The following is a 14,286-nucleotide window of genomic DNA, read 5'->3' as shown; positions in this document are numbered from 1 at the left end:
TGTGATGAAACTTGACAGGTGGTCTTTTGATGTGCTTATGAAAATCTTGACCACTTTTGGGGCCATTTTGAGACTGTCAAAATTTCCACTATATGTTGAAGCTTTATTGACATGCTTCCTCTTTATTCCACATCAGGGACCAAGGTGCTAAAAAATGTGTTTCAGCAGTGGGCTAAAGTGATCCCCCTCAAGCATGTTCCTAGAGCTACGATGGCCAACTTCGTGCGACATCACATCATGTATAGGTTTGGGGTGCCTGACCAGAGTATATCTAACAACGACCCTCAATTCAAAAGTCATCACATTGATCACTTGGTTAACCAATTCAGTTTCGAGGGGAAGTACTCAACTATGAACCACCCTAGGGTGAACAGCTTCGCTGAGGCTTTTAATAAGACCCTGTGCAATGTTTTAAGGAAGTCGGTATCAAAGTCAATGAAGAATTGGCATGAAAAGCTTCCTGAAACGATGTGGGCCTATCACACCACCACACGAAATGCCACCGATTCCACTCCTTATTCCCTGGTCTATGGGGGTGACGTAGTCGTGCCCCTTGAGATTCGACTCCCCTCATTTCGTGCTGCCATACATCAAGGACTGACTAAAGACAAAAGAATCAAGCTTCGTTATCAAGTGCTGGATGCACTTGACGAAAAGAGGTTGAAAGCTCAACAAAACCTTGAACTCAGTCGGAAGAGGGCCTTTGACAACTCAGTCAAGGTTCGTTCATTCGCTCGTGGGGACTTGATTCTAGTCATCAAATGGTCGATCGTCATGCATGGGCGATGCAAAGGGAAGTTTGAACCTAAGTTGGAAGGCCTCTTCATAGTCAAGAAAGTGTCGAGCTTATATACTGACACAGTCTAATGGAGAAGAGGCAATGCCCCCCATTAATGGGCGATACCTAAAGAAGTATTATCCCTAATATGCTCTCCAACAATTCAATGTGCAATAAAAAAAGATTTAAGAACAAAAGAACAGAAAAGAAAGCAAGATAATTCAACAAAGTTTAACTCTTTTTATTGCATTAGAAGAAGTTACAAGTTACAATCAAAACCCATTATCAGGGAGATTACTTATATATATTATCAAGCATTGCTCTTACATCTGAGGAAAAGAGAACAGTTGACCCTCAGCACGGCTCTTGCATCTGAGGAAAAGAGGACGGTTATAATCGAAAAGTTAGCTGCTCTCGCATCATAGGAAGACAGAAGGGTTTTAGATCGAGTTTGATAGATATATAAAGCAGATCCTTTTGGCAAGGAACTGACCTATGATGGAGAGTGTGCTTTCTTCACAGTGAGTACCCTTCCACAGAACAACATGGAGTTCACAGTTATGCTGGAGGACTTGGGTTCCAACAAACTTCATAAGTCTGGCCTTACAATTCGTCACTACGTTTTCTTACCCAAGTCGTCGTCGTGCGTGATCATCGCCGCGCAAGACTCAACGTTGTGTATGATCATCATTGCGTGTGACTCTGCGCCATGTGTGATCATCATCGCACGTGACTCAGCGCTGTGTGTGATCATCATCGCGCGTGACTCAGCACTGCGTGCAATAATCGCCGTGCGTGACTCAGAGTCATGCATGATCATCGTTGTGCGTGACTCAGCATCGTGCGCGATAATCGCCACGCACAACTCATCGCCGTGTACGATCACAACCGTGCATGACTTATTGATGTCCATGAAAGGATCGCCAAGTGGGCGTGTGGGCATAGATAGTTATCGCAGCTCACGACAAGCGTCGTGTGCATGATTATCGCCACGCGTGTTCGTCAGTAACTCTTCAGTTGCTGGTGACTACTCAGCTAACCGTGACTATTGGGTTCCCTATGTCTCTCTGGTTACCCGTGTCCCTTCAACTCTCTGCGACCCTTCAGGTCTCATGACCCTTCAGTTTCTTATGACCCTTCATCTTCCCTGACCACTACTATCCCTTAAAATCTTCGGTTTCTCATCGGGAAATTCCTTTCGCTAGCCGGGATCCCCCTTTACTCCCACCGGGAAATTGCCCCAAGTGTCGGAAACCCACTGATGGACTTTTCCTCTTCCTCCTTCCCAATGACAAAAAACCACCAGAAACCTAGCGGCAGGACCCTATTATGCTCTCAACGCCTTTCCCTCACTTTTCTAATATCTCAAGACCACTGCCAAAATCCCAATGGACCCCAGCAAACCCCTTGTCTTCTTCGCCTTAGCAATGGTGAAACTTGCCTAGTTACTGCAAACCCTTGCATGTGTTATGTCTGAGTTTCTCACAACTCACCAGACTTCTAGCAACTACTTATGAGCCCTGCGTTCTCACCGGAGTTCTCGTCGAGAAGTCTCTCTTTCTCTCTCTTTGCTAAACATGCCTTAGCCGTTTTACTCAAAGGTAAAACGGTGAAATGGGGTTTTACCCCTTATATAGCTGTTGCTTCTCTGGAGTACCAGGGTGAAACGGCAGCGGGCCTGATTGAGTCGAGCTCAGGCCCGAAGCTCGAACAAAAGTTTCCACCGCCCATGTATTGCGGACCAACAAGTGTCAAATGGATAAGGACTAGGTGTGGCCCAAGCCTGAGACCCGAACTCAGACTAATACCGGTCGCTACTATCGCTATCCTGAGACTAGTGCTGCGTGTGAAAGTCACCGACCAACACCACTCGTGACTAATGCCACGCGTTCATTAACTAACTCTGCGCATGACAAGCGCCATTCATGCAGATGTTGCTAAGGCTAACACCATTTGCGTTACTGCCACCCATGCTAGCGTCGTGCATGTCGAAGCCTAGTAATCGCCGTGAGTATTTTACCTTCACCCCAAGGAGTCACACTCGCCTCCTAATTCCCAGTGAAGTCTGCTTCTGTTTGCCATCCTTAGTCCGGCGACCATCTCCATCTGAGCCCTTTGCTTGTGTATGGCCTCAACCATTTTTATCCTCAAGGAGTCGGAATGCCATCCACAGAACTCTTCCCCATGGAGCTCCACCTACATGGCGACCGGCACGGAAGGGGTCTAGATGCACGACCCTAAACTGCGTGGTCCAAACAATACGACCTTAAACTATAGCAGAGGTCGAGTTGCATGACCTTAAACTGCATGGTTCGTGCTGTATGACCCTAAACTGCATAGCCATGGTCCGTGCTGCATGACCCTAAAATACACAACAATGGTCAAGATGCACTATCCTAAACTGCATGGTCCAAACTATACGACCTTAAACTGTAGAAGAGGTCTACTTACACAACCTTACACTACATGGTCCTAGCTGCATGAATTTAAACTGCATAGTCATGGTCCAAGATATATGATATTAAACTATAGTGCATGTCCTGGCCACATGATGTTAAACTGATTTTCACAAGTCCAGGAGGCATGACCTTAAACTCGCCCCCACATATACGCGCACACCCCTTTTGTGTGTACCATTTTCATAACTCCCCAGTCCATCCATTTCCCTTATCACCATCCATTATTCCCCAGTGAGTCTCACCCATGCTCACAAAATAACGGTGAGCCATCCCGCCATCCATACTCACCGCCAGCTAGTGGGTCACCACCATCCATCCTCCATACCAACACCATCCATCTTTCATAAACAGCCTTGTGCCATCTCCCCAAAGTGAGTCGAACCACCACCATGCTCACTCCATGCCCTCCACAGACTGCCATCCATGTTCACCACGGTCCAACAGTATGATCTTAAACCATAGTACAAGTTTTGGTCGCATGACGTTAAAAGGCTTCGCACAGGTCCTAGGAGGCATGACCCTAAACATGCCCTCACAAAAAAAACGAGCATGGTGTAAACATGAAAAGGGAACACCATGAGTAAAATTGACGGACGAGCATGGTCACGAAACCATGAGTAAGAGAGTCCCGTGAAAATAAAAAGGCAGGCATGATGAAAACTCAAAGGGCACCGTGAGTAAAAATGCAAGGGTGGACATGGCCGTAAGGTCATGGGTAAAAGAGCCTCGAATGAAATGAGATTGGAGAAAGCCGTCTCTATGGAGACACTTCCCAAGTCCAAGAGAAAACCCGCAAAAGGCTCTTAGAGCAAGAAAGCAGGTTGATGCAGCACTCGCTTCCATAGGAGCCCTCATCACTAAATATATCGCCCAACAGGGTGAGCAGGCTTAAAACGCATCCCTCAACGTGCTCTACGGTGATGGGTGAACACGTAACCCAGTCACCATCCCCTCATCAGTGTTGGGTGAACACGTAGCCCAGTCGACATTCCTTCTTCATTGCTGGGTGAACACGTGACCTAGTCAACATCCGATGCTAGGTGAACATGTAGCTCAGTCACCATTCCTTCTTCGTTGCTGGGTGAATACGTATCTCAGTCAACATCCGATGCTGGGTGAACACGTAGCCCAGTCATCATCATAAACAGTCCACGTGGCGGTGAGGACTTTGATAAGATCCCCAAACAAACGAAACAGTCCACGTAGGGGTGAGGACTTTGATAAGATCCCCCAAACAAACAAAATACTCCACGTGGGGGGTGAGGACTTTGATAGGTTCCCCCAAACAAACAAAATAGTCATCGCGAGGGTGAGGACTTTGATAGGATCCCTCAAAATTTTCTATCTCTCCATCTCTATTTCTCTCTCTATTCTGCTTTCTCTCTTCTTATCTCTTTCTCTATCTATTTCTATATTTCTCTCTCTATTCTTCTATTTCTCTTCTTCTCCATTTCTCTATCTCTTTCTCTGCTTCTATCTCTATTCTTTTATCTCTCTTCTTGTTTATTTCTCTATATTTTCCTCTATTTCTCTCTCTATTCTTCTATTTCTCTATCTCTTTCTTTATTTCTCTCTCTATTCTTCTATCTCTCTTCTTCTATATTTTTCTATCTCTTTCTCTATTTCTCTTCCTCTGTCTCTATCTCTTTATTTCTCTTGCTCTATCTCCCATATCTCTTTTTCTCTTCTTCTCTCTCCCGACATGCACGATAGTGGCAGCACCATGCATGCCTCTCTTTCTCTCTCATTTTTATTTCGCTCTTTTCTTCTCCTTCGTCGTTTTCTCCCTTCTGTAAGTGTTCGGTGTGCACGTAATTCAGTCATTCCCTTCTTCTCTTTTTCTCTCTCCCGACATGCACGGTAGTGGTAACACCATGCACGCATATTTTTCTCTCTTTCTCTCTCTTCTTCTATCTCTCTTTTTTCTTCTCCTCTGTTTGGGTGAACATAAAGCCCAGTCGATATCCCTTCTTCGGTGCTAAGTGAACATGTAGCCCAGTCATCATCACACGGCTGTCATAGGTAGCGTCCAACAAGGTGAGGACTTAAAATATTAATGACTCCACATCACAAACAGTTCATGCGAGGGTGAGGACTTTGATAGGATCCCTCAAAAGTCTCTTCTCCCCCAAAGTCCTTATGGATGGACCTGTGACAAATGCATCCAAATGTCTGAGCTTCCTAGTTACAGCATTGCGTGGATATCTCCTCGGCGTTCAGGTGGTCCTGTTGCTAAGAAGAAAACAGTAATAAAGCTGAAGAAAAATTTCCAATTGATGCCCTTCTCACTTCCCTCGAAGCACAACATTCAGTGGGGCAAGCTATTTGAAGACATTTTTAAACACCTTGGGCCCCCGATGCAGAATAATGGAGAAGCCAATCAATAAAGCCTTGATTTACAGAGGAATTTTTTTATAGTTCAGAATTTCCCTAGAATGAGTGAGAACATTTCTAAGGACTTCAAAAGGCCACCTGTTAAGTTTCGTCGCAATCCGACATGTCTAAGGCAGTAGACACAAGGAAACATTTTCAAAAAAATCAGCCTCTAACACGCTGACCCTGTAACTGGAACCTTATTTTCTCAGCGTCAAACAGCTTTGAGACGACCCCATTGGATCCGGCACAGTCGAAACCCCTAAGGGTCAAGTTTCAGCTTTAACAGATGTTCAAATACAAATTTATAGGTAAAAGACAGAAAAGGAGAGGCCGCAGGCTATTCTCGTGCGCCTCCCTACACCAATCTCCATTAAAGGAGATTGGTTTTCACAGTCACGACCAACAACTTTGAAGACCCATATCTCCTTCGTTTCGAGTCGGATCGCACTCAAATTTTGGGAGCGTGTTTGTCTCGTCAGGATGAGCGTTTTTATATGTGGCACATCCCATGAAGATGTCCTAGCAGGGAGAAAAGGTAGATAGAAGATGATGATTCGTGATCAAGGTTGTAGGAAAATCAGCAGTAGCTCTACCCACTCGAGCGACTTGATATGGTCGCGTACCCAATCGATGCAAAACCAGTTGCATTGCGTGCGAAAGGTCCAGGGTTATGTCTGGTTAGAAGTCCGTACATGATGAACGAATATATATGGCATACGTAGATGTTAACGTTGCTGCAGAATTTTGGCCTCCGGAATCCAAATTCCGATCAAAAACCCCAAATTGAGAAATCTTCGTTCGAGCACGAAATCGAGCTGCGTTTGTTGCAACGTGATCGTGGCGGCATGCTTAGTGTAGTTCACCAAAGAAAAAAAGAGAATATATCAAGAAACGAGCGCACTATCGATCCGAAGTTTCCAAGATTCATGCAAATTTCAAGTCTCGAAATCATACCCTGAAAACATGACTGTGACTTGAAATTAGTATCAAATTGATCATCATGCTGATCCCAACAAGAAAGCGATCATATTTCGGACAAATAGGTGCCAAAGCAGCCCCGATCAGCCTAAGAAAATCGTACACGTTCCATGGTTAGAAATAGGGACCATTCTGGAATTTTGTGTATTGATGGGTAGGAGCAAAATCGTCATTTTGCCCCCATTTTTAGATTTTTATTTAATTCAAATAAATTGTAATTATCATCAATTAAGTTATATTTTGGGCAACCACCCATGTTTGGGCCCAAGTCTATATAAACCATGTCGTACATCATTGTAAAGGACGTTCAATTTGATCAATAAAATTTAATTAAGTTTTGAGATCAAGGGCCATGTTCAGGAGAGAGAGAGAGAGAGAGGAGAGAGAAGAAAAGTTCAGTAGCTTTTGATGAAGGTAAGTTTATCTCTCCTCCTCTCTTCTCTCTCCTCTTCTTCTTTCTCTCTGCTCTTCTTCTTTATTTCTCTTTCCTCTTCTTTCTTTCTCTCTCCTTTCTTTTTTCTTTTTTCTTTTTTCTTTTTACCTCTCTCTTCTTTTTCAAACATGCCCGACAGTAGGTATCACCGTGCATGTCTCTCTTTTCCTTCTTTCCTCTTTTCTCTCTGCTCTCTTTCCTCTCAGATTCCCCCTGGTTAGGTGCCTTGATCTCACCCTTTGGATCTGGATGATCGGGCGGCACGTGTCTTGGATTTCAGGGGAAACTCGAGACGTTTTAAGATCGCTCTCTCGAGAACCTCGTTCAAGAACATGGACAAGTATTAACAACCAATGTGAGAGGAATTTAAGGTGGGTTTGAGACTTACTCGAGCTGGCTCACTTGGGCATCCTTTTAGATCATGAAGAAAGCCCCCTAGTCTTAAAACGGGTTCGAAATCACCTACCTTAGCTTGTATTCTCCTATTTTCTACAATCACACACATATGATAAAGGTTATAAGACAGGTGGGTCAGCAGACCTCACCTTGCCTTCTTGATGAATACTCGCAGACGTACACATTCAAAGAAGAAAAGACTAATGAGAGAAGAAAGGTCGGGGAGAAAAGAATTTGATTAGGCGGGAACATCAGTAGAGTGACTAAGCTGGTAGGTAACTGGTCTAGCGTGGTAGTAAAATGGGCTCTGTAACTCAAACCTGCTCAACAGAATTACCACTAGACATCAATATCGATACTGACTAGTTAGACACGATGGTCAGTCTGTCATGGCAATAAAGCAGGCACAGTGATTCTAGCACAACAATATTACGGTTAGATGACAGCGTTTCCATGAATGGCTAATCTCGACCCCTCTTAAACAAATGAAAGAATAGCAGAAATAATAGAGGTCATAAAGAAAGAATTAGAAATAACATAAGAGAAGAAGAAGAGAATATAAAGAAGGAGAGGAAGAGAGAGAAAGAAAGAGAAGAGTATGGGAGAATAGAGAAGGAACGGTAAAAGAGAGAGACACAGTCGACACTAAGCATCGCTGGCTGTGTTTAAGAAAACAGGAGGGAGAAGGACACAGCGGCATTAGGCATCGTCGGTTGTGTGTTAAGAAAAGAGGAGAGAGAAAGACACAATAGGTGCCGGCGTCGCTAATTGTGTTTAAGAAAAGAAGAGAAAGGACACAGTCGACGTCAGGCATTTTCGGTTGTGTTTAGGAAAGGAAGAGAGAGAAAGACACAGTCGGTGTTAGGCATCACCGATTGTGTTGAAGAAAAGAAGAGAGAGAAGAACACAGTCGACGTCAAGAATTATCGACTGTGTTAGAAGAAGGAAGAGAAGACACAATTGGCACTAGGTATCACCGGTTGTGTTAGAGAGAAAGGGGATAAGAAGGAGAGATAGGATACAGTTGGTGCTAGGTATTACCGGTTACGTTAGAGAGAGGGAGCAAGAAGGACACAATCAGCACTAGGTATCGTCGGGTCTGTAGAGAGAGAAGGGGTAAGAAGGACACAGTCAGTGCTAGGCATTGCCGGCTGTGTTTTTTTAAGAAGAGAGGAGAGAGAAAGACACAGTCGGTGCTAGGCAATACCGGCTGTATTTCTTTTAAGAAGAGAGGAGAGAGAAAGACACAGTAGGTGTCAGGCATTGCTGGCTGTGTTTTTAGAAGAAGAACAGAAAGGAGATAGGGATGAGAAGAAGAGAGAGATAGAGATGAGAAGAAGAGAGAGAAAGAGATAAAGAGATGAGAAGAAGAGAGAAAAAGAGATAGATGAGAAGAAGAGAGAGAAAGAGAGAGATAGAGATGAGAAGAAGAAAGAGAAAGAGAGATAGAGATGAGAAGAAGTGAGATGAGAAGAAGAGAGAAAGAGCGATGAAGACGAGAAGTATAAAGAGAAAGAGAGAGAGGGGAGGAGGGAGAAAGTTACCTTATCGAAGGGTACCTATCCTTTTTTCTCTCTCCTCTCTCTCTCCAAGACGCACCCACGAGCTTAAACAAGAATGAAGTATTTATTGAATCGTTTACGAATGAACTTTAAGGGATTTTACAATTTGGCTTAACATGCTTATATAGAATTGGGCCCAAACATGAGTGGACGCCCAAAATCTACCTAGAATTGAATATAATTAGAATTTAATTAAATTAAAAGAAATTTTAAATATGGATACAAAAGGACTGTTTTGTCCTGCCTAACAATGTGTGGAATTCCAGAACAATCCCTGCTGCTATTTGAGAACTTGCGTGATCTTCGATGACGGAGCAGAGGTTGTTCTGATGCCCATTTGATCAAAAAATGATTGTTTTCTTAAAGTAGTCGGCATGGCGATTGTTTTGATGCCAACTTCGAGCCATGAATCATGTTTTTAAGCCACGATCATGAGACTTATAATTTGCTTGAATCTTGAAAACTTTGGATCGATTGTGTCCTAGTTTCTTGATGTTTTTCTTCAGTTTCTTCGCTGAATCAGATTGAGCATGCTGTCACGATCACATTGCAACAAACGCAGCTTGATTTCCTTTTCGAATGAACATTTCGTCATCTTGAGTTTTTGGCTGGAATTTTGAAATCCAGCGGTCGAAATTTACAACAGCTTTGACGCCTCCGTGTGTGAAATCCAATCATTCATCGTATGCAAGGATTAGATCAGAGATACCCATGGACCTCACGCACATAATGCAATTAGTTTCACGCTGATCTGGAATGCGAGTGTCGTGATTTGGCAACCGGAGTGGGGTATGCTGCTACTGAATTTTTTGCAAATTTCTTCACGGATCAGCAACTTCTTTCTATTTTTTCTCCCTGCTCGGGCATCGTCACATGGTGTACCACATATTGAAACGCTCGTCTTGACAAGACCAACATGCTCACAAAATTTGTGAGTGATCCGACTTAAAACGAGTGAGATATAGGCCTCAAAATTCACTCCTCGTGACTGTAAAAGCAGCCACCTTTAATGGTGTTTTAGTGCAAGGTGGCCACACGAGAATAGTATGAGTCCTACCCCTTTTCGGTATTTTTCCCATAACTTTGTCCTGGAGTGCCCGATTATGGTGAAACTTGACCCATGGGGGTTTTCGACTGTGCTGGATCTAATGGTGGTGTTCCATAGCAATTTGACACATCAAAGATATAGTTCTAGTTACGAGGTCCATTTAAGGGTGCTAGAGGCCAATTTTTTTGAAATTGTTTCTTTGTATTCACTGCCTTAGACAAATCTGATGGTGATAGAACTTGGCAAGTCACCTTTTAGAGTGCTTATGAAGATCTCGACCAGTTCTGGGGCTATTCTGAGAATGTCAAAATTTCCACTATTTTGTAAGCTTTATTGACCTGCTTCTTCTTTATTCCGCTTCGGGGACCAAGGTGCTGAAAAATGCATTCAAACAGCTTGCCCCATCGAATGTTGTGCTTCGAGAGAAGCGTGAAGGACAACATTCGGAAAATTTCCTTTGGCTCTTACTTTTTTCTTTCTAGCCACAAGACCATGTGAACACCAAGGAGATTCATGCAATGGTGCAACTAGGATGCTCAGACGTAGGAATGCATTGTTCGCAGGTCCATCCGTGGAGAATTTAGGGGGAGAAGAGAAATTTTTTTAAGGATCTTATCGAAGTCCTCATCCTTGTGCTGACTGTTTGTGATTTTGAAGCCGAGGATTTTGTACGGACCTCGTCAATTAGAACCAGAATCGCTGACAATTGAGTGTCATGTCGAAGGGCATTGTTCCCATTTGGTCTGAGTTTGTTTGTCTTTAGATAGACAGCCAAAGGGACTTTGGTTGGTGCTATTTGCTGCTACACCAGGTTTACTTTTGACAAGAAGGGTACCTATGTGGGTCCCATGCTGCCAGGTTCAGTCAGGGGCATTTTGTTAGCCGGTCTCGAAAGTCTGGGCCTATCTGGTAGGGAGGGATTTTAGCAAAGCGACCTCATGACAAGGCATCACCCTGAAATATCTAGCAGGTTTTGCCCTGCCTTTGTCAGTTTCTTACCTTCATGGGCATCTTTGGTTTATCAAAATGACTTTCTTGTTTGTTTGTTCTACTGAAGAGCCTCTTTTCGATCCTCGTCTACGTTGTGCACCAATTGTTCCTTGGCGAGTAGGGTACCTCAGTTTATCGAGGTCATCAGCATTGGGAACAACCACCCCTACCCACTGTTGTGCAGGTCGTTACATAGCAGGTCCAAGTCATGGCTGACTTAGCCTTCTCGAGGTGTCTTCGACATCGTGGAGTGTATTTGTAACCTCTTGGGAATGATGCTCTTTTTCACGAGACTTGTCTTGTCATCTTATCGAGTATTCTGTCCTTCGAGTCCTTTTCGTAACAGGACTCAGGCTGTCGAAATCCTTTCCTTAGAGCTAGTATTTTTGGATCCTAGTATTGTAACACCAAGGATTTTTTCTCTTTTTTTTTGTTTTTTGAGTGAGGGGTGAACCCGCCTATTGAGGTGAGCTCTGCATCAAGCTGTTTATTGGTCCAAGCATCCTTTGTGGATTTTCACTTGAACCTAAGAAGGGGTGCCGTAAAAATGGTTTTCACCAGCTTCTTTTTATTTGGGGCTCTTTTACCCATGACCTTTCTGCCATGCCCACCCTTATTCTTCCATTTTTACTCACGATGCCCTTTCAAGTTTTCACCATGCCCTATTTTTATTCACGGAACTCATTTGCTCATGCTTTTGTGACCATGCCTGTCCGTCATTTTACTCATGGCATTCCCATGTTAAGGTATGCACCATGCCCGTTATTTCTTTTTTTTTTTTGTACGGGCGAGTTTAAGGTCATGCCTTCGGGACCTATGCAAAGCCTTTTAATGTCATGCGGCTAAGACGTGCACTATAGTTTAAGGTCATATAGCTGGACCATAATGGAGATGGATGACAGTTGGTAGAGGCCATGGAGTGAGTATGATAGTGGTTTTAGCTCACTTTTGTGGAGATGGCATGAGGCTACCTATGAAAGTTGTATGATCTATGGAAGGAATGTGGAAACTGGTGACCCACTAGCTTACAACGAGTATAGGTGGTAGGATGGTTCGCCATATTGTGAGCGCGGGTGAGACTCACTGGGGAATGATGTAGGATCATGAAAGGAATGGATTCACTGGGGAAATAGTAAAGGTGGTGCGCACACACAAATTAGTTGGTTAAGGAAGAGGTGCTTGAAGATGCACGTAAAAGGTGTGTGTGCATATGTGGGGGCGCATTTATGGTCATGCCTCCATGACTTGTGCAAAACAGTTTATCGTCCTGCGGCAAGGATGTGCACTATGGTTTTAGGGTCATATAGCTTGGGCCAAGGTTATGTAGTTTAAAGACATGCAGCCAGAACCACGCAGTTTAAGGTCGTGCAACTGGACCTCTGCTATAGTTTAAGGTCATATAGTTTGGACCGCGGTTATGCAGTTTAGAGTCATGTAACTAGGACCATGCAGTTTAAGGTCGTGCAACTAGACCTCCGCTACAGTTTAAGGTCATATAGTTTGGACCGCGGTTATGAAGTCTCTCGCTACACTTTAAGGTCATATAGTTTGGACCGTGGTTTTGCAGTTTAGAATCATGCAACTAGGACCATTGTGTGGAATGCCGTGTAAGTGAAGCTTCATGGGAAATAGGTCTGTGGATGACGATCGGACTCCCTGGGGGTAAGATAAGTATGACCGATGAGGGATCCAGATGAGAAAACTGACCTTACTGAGGAAGAGGGAACAAATGTTGGTCTTTTATATCCTTAGAGACAGAATAAATAAGCATGAGGCAGACCACTGGGGATTGCAGCAGTAAGAATGACCCTAACTCCACCAGGGATAATAGGCTATATTACAAGTATGCCTCTCCTACTGGGGATGAGAAGTCATGACCTGATTTTGATTGACCTATGTTCAATAGGTCAGAATCAAGGTGCAACCTCACTGAGGATAGCGATAGAACACACACGACTTCGGCCTAGGCTGCGTAAAATATAGCTGGAACCAGGCGCAGCATCCATTATTTCTTGTGACTGCTCAGCCGACGACGAGTCGTCGAAAATGCAATAGGTGCTGAGGACGGCCAAAACTGCTTCTTAACCACTCAGCTGACACTAGATTGTTAAAAACACAACCGATGCTAGATTGTTGAAAACACAGTCGGTGTTGAGGATGGCACGTGCTTTGAACACAGGTGGTGCTGAGTTGTCAAACAGACAGTTGGCCCTGTGGTTGTTGAGACACAATCGGCGCCAAGTCACTTCGACCACATAGCCGGCGCTAGGTATGGATTGATATTTGAGTCATGACCTAAGCCTGGCCTGGTCCTGGTCAGTGTTGCATGGCATTTGATGATGCAGCAGATGAAACTTTACCCAGGCCTCAGGTCAAAGCCAGACCCAGTCTAATTCGTTTTGTTGAAATTTTACATGTGGCGATGAGAGTTGCCTCGGGCCTCGGGCTAAAGCCCGTCCCGGCGCATCGTCATTTGGTTTTCCTTGGATGTGGCTGGGATTCCTAGTTTGTGAGGGGCGTTTGAGGGCAGTGTTTGCTATATAAGGCGGTCAAACCCCACTTTCCCCTCCTTTCACATAAGGTAAAAAAGTTAAAAATTTTAACAGTGAGCAGAGTTTGTGGTGGAAGCTCAGGCAAGCAACCAAGGATTCCGTCAAGGTTTTTACAAGGAATGCTTCAAAAAGAAGAAGTCTGCCACGGATTGGTGAAGGTTGCAAGAAGAAAGCGAGCAAAAGGAGTAAACATATAGCTTTTTTTTCGCTCGAGAATCAGTAAAAAAAGGGAAGCTCACTGGGAATCAGTGAACTCCGACTGTGATTTAGGGAAGAGAAAAGAGCTACTCGAGGGTTTTTCGACGGTTTTCAGTAATTTCTCAGTGAGTGCAAGGGTTTTGCCCAGGAAATAGTTAATCCCTACCGTAGTTTTACGGGTTGGAGAGGCGGGAAGTGCAGCAGTGGGCATTTCCGCTTGCTTTGGAAATTTTTTGAGGGCTTAAGTGGTTTCCTGGTGTCTTTGGTGGTCTTATAGAGGTTTCCTGGTAGGGATTCAGTGACTTTATAGCAATCTAGGAGGAATTCCAATGAGAAATCGAAGGGTCAGGAAACGAAACGGTCACTAAAGGTGGACCGTCGCGAGGAAGGCGAATGGTTTTCCGTCAGCAGAAGGGGAGTTCTAGAGGGAAACCGTAAGGTCTGGGGAAACAAATGGTCACAGAAGGTGAACCGCCGCAAGAGGTGGACAGTTGCGCTTGAAAGGCATGCAACCGT

At 44.2% G+C, this 14,286-nt stretch overlaps 1 protein-coding gene across 1 annotated transcript; it reads left to right on the top strand.

Moving 5' to 3' along the window:
* Positions 1-210: 210 nt before the first annotated feature.
* Positions 211-867, top strand: LOC148783220 (uncharacterized). The gene has a single exon (XM_088859843.1). It carries the CDS (start codon positions 211-213, stop codon positions 865-867), a length of 657 nt encoding a protein of 218 aa, XP_088715969.1.
* Positions 868-14,286: the final 13,419 nt, after the last annotated feature.

Source organism: Amborella trichopoda, chromosome 2 (genome assembly GCF_054954075.1).
Source record: "Amborella trichopoda isolate Santa Cruz 75 chromosome 2, AtrichopodaSantaCruz75HAP2 v2.0, whole genome shotgun sequence".
Taxonomy (NCBI): Eukaryota; Viridiplantae; Streptophyta; class Magnoliopsida; order Amborellales; family Amborellaceae; genus Amborella; species Amborella trichopoda.
The sequence above is the reverse complement of the archived record's forward strand: the minus strand, read 5'-3'. Positions and strand labels throughout refer to the sequence as shown.

What these genes read in the sequence shown, in the direction of transcription:
- LOC148783220 (XM_088859843.1), top strand. Translation starts at nt 211, where the DNA reads ATGGCCAACTTCGTGCGACATCACATCATGTATAGGTTTGGGGTGCCT.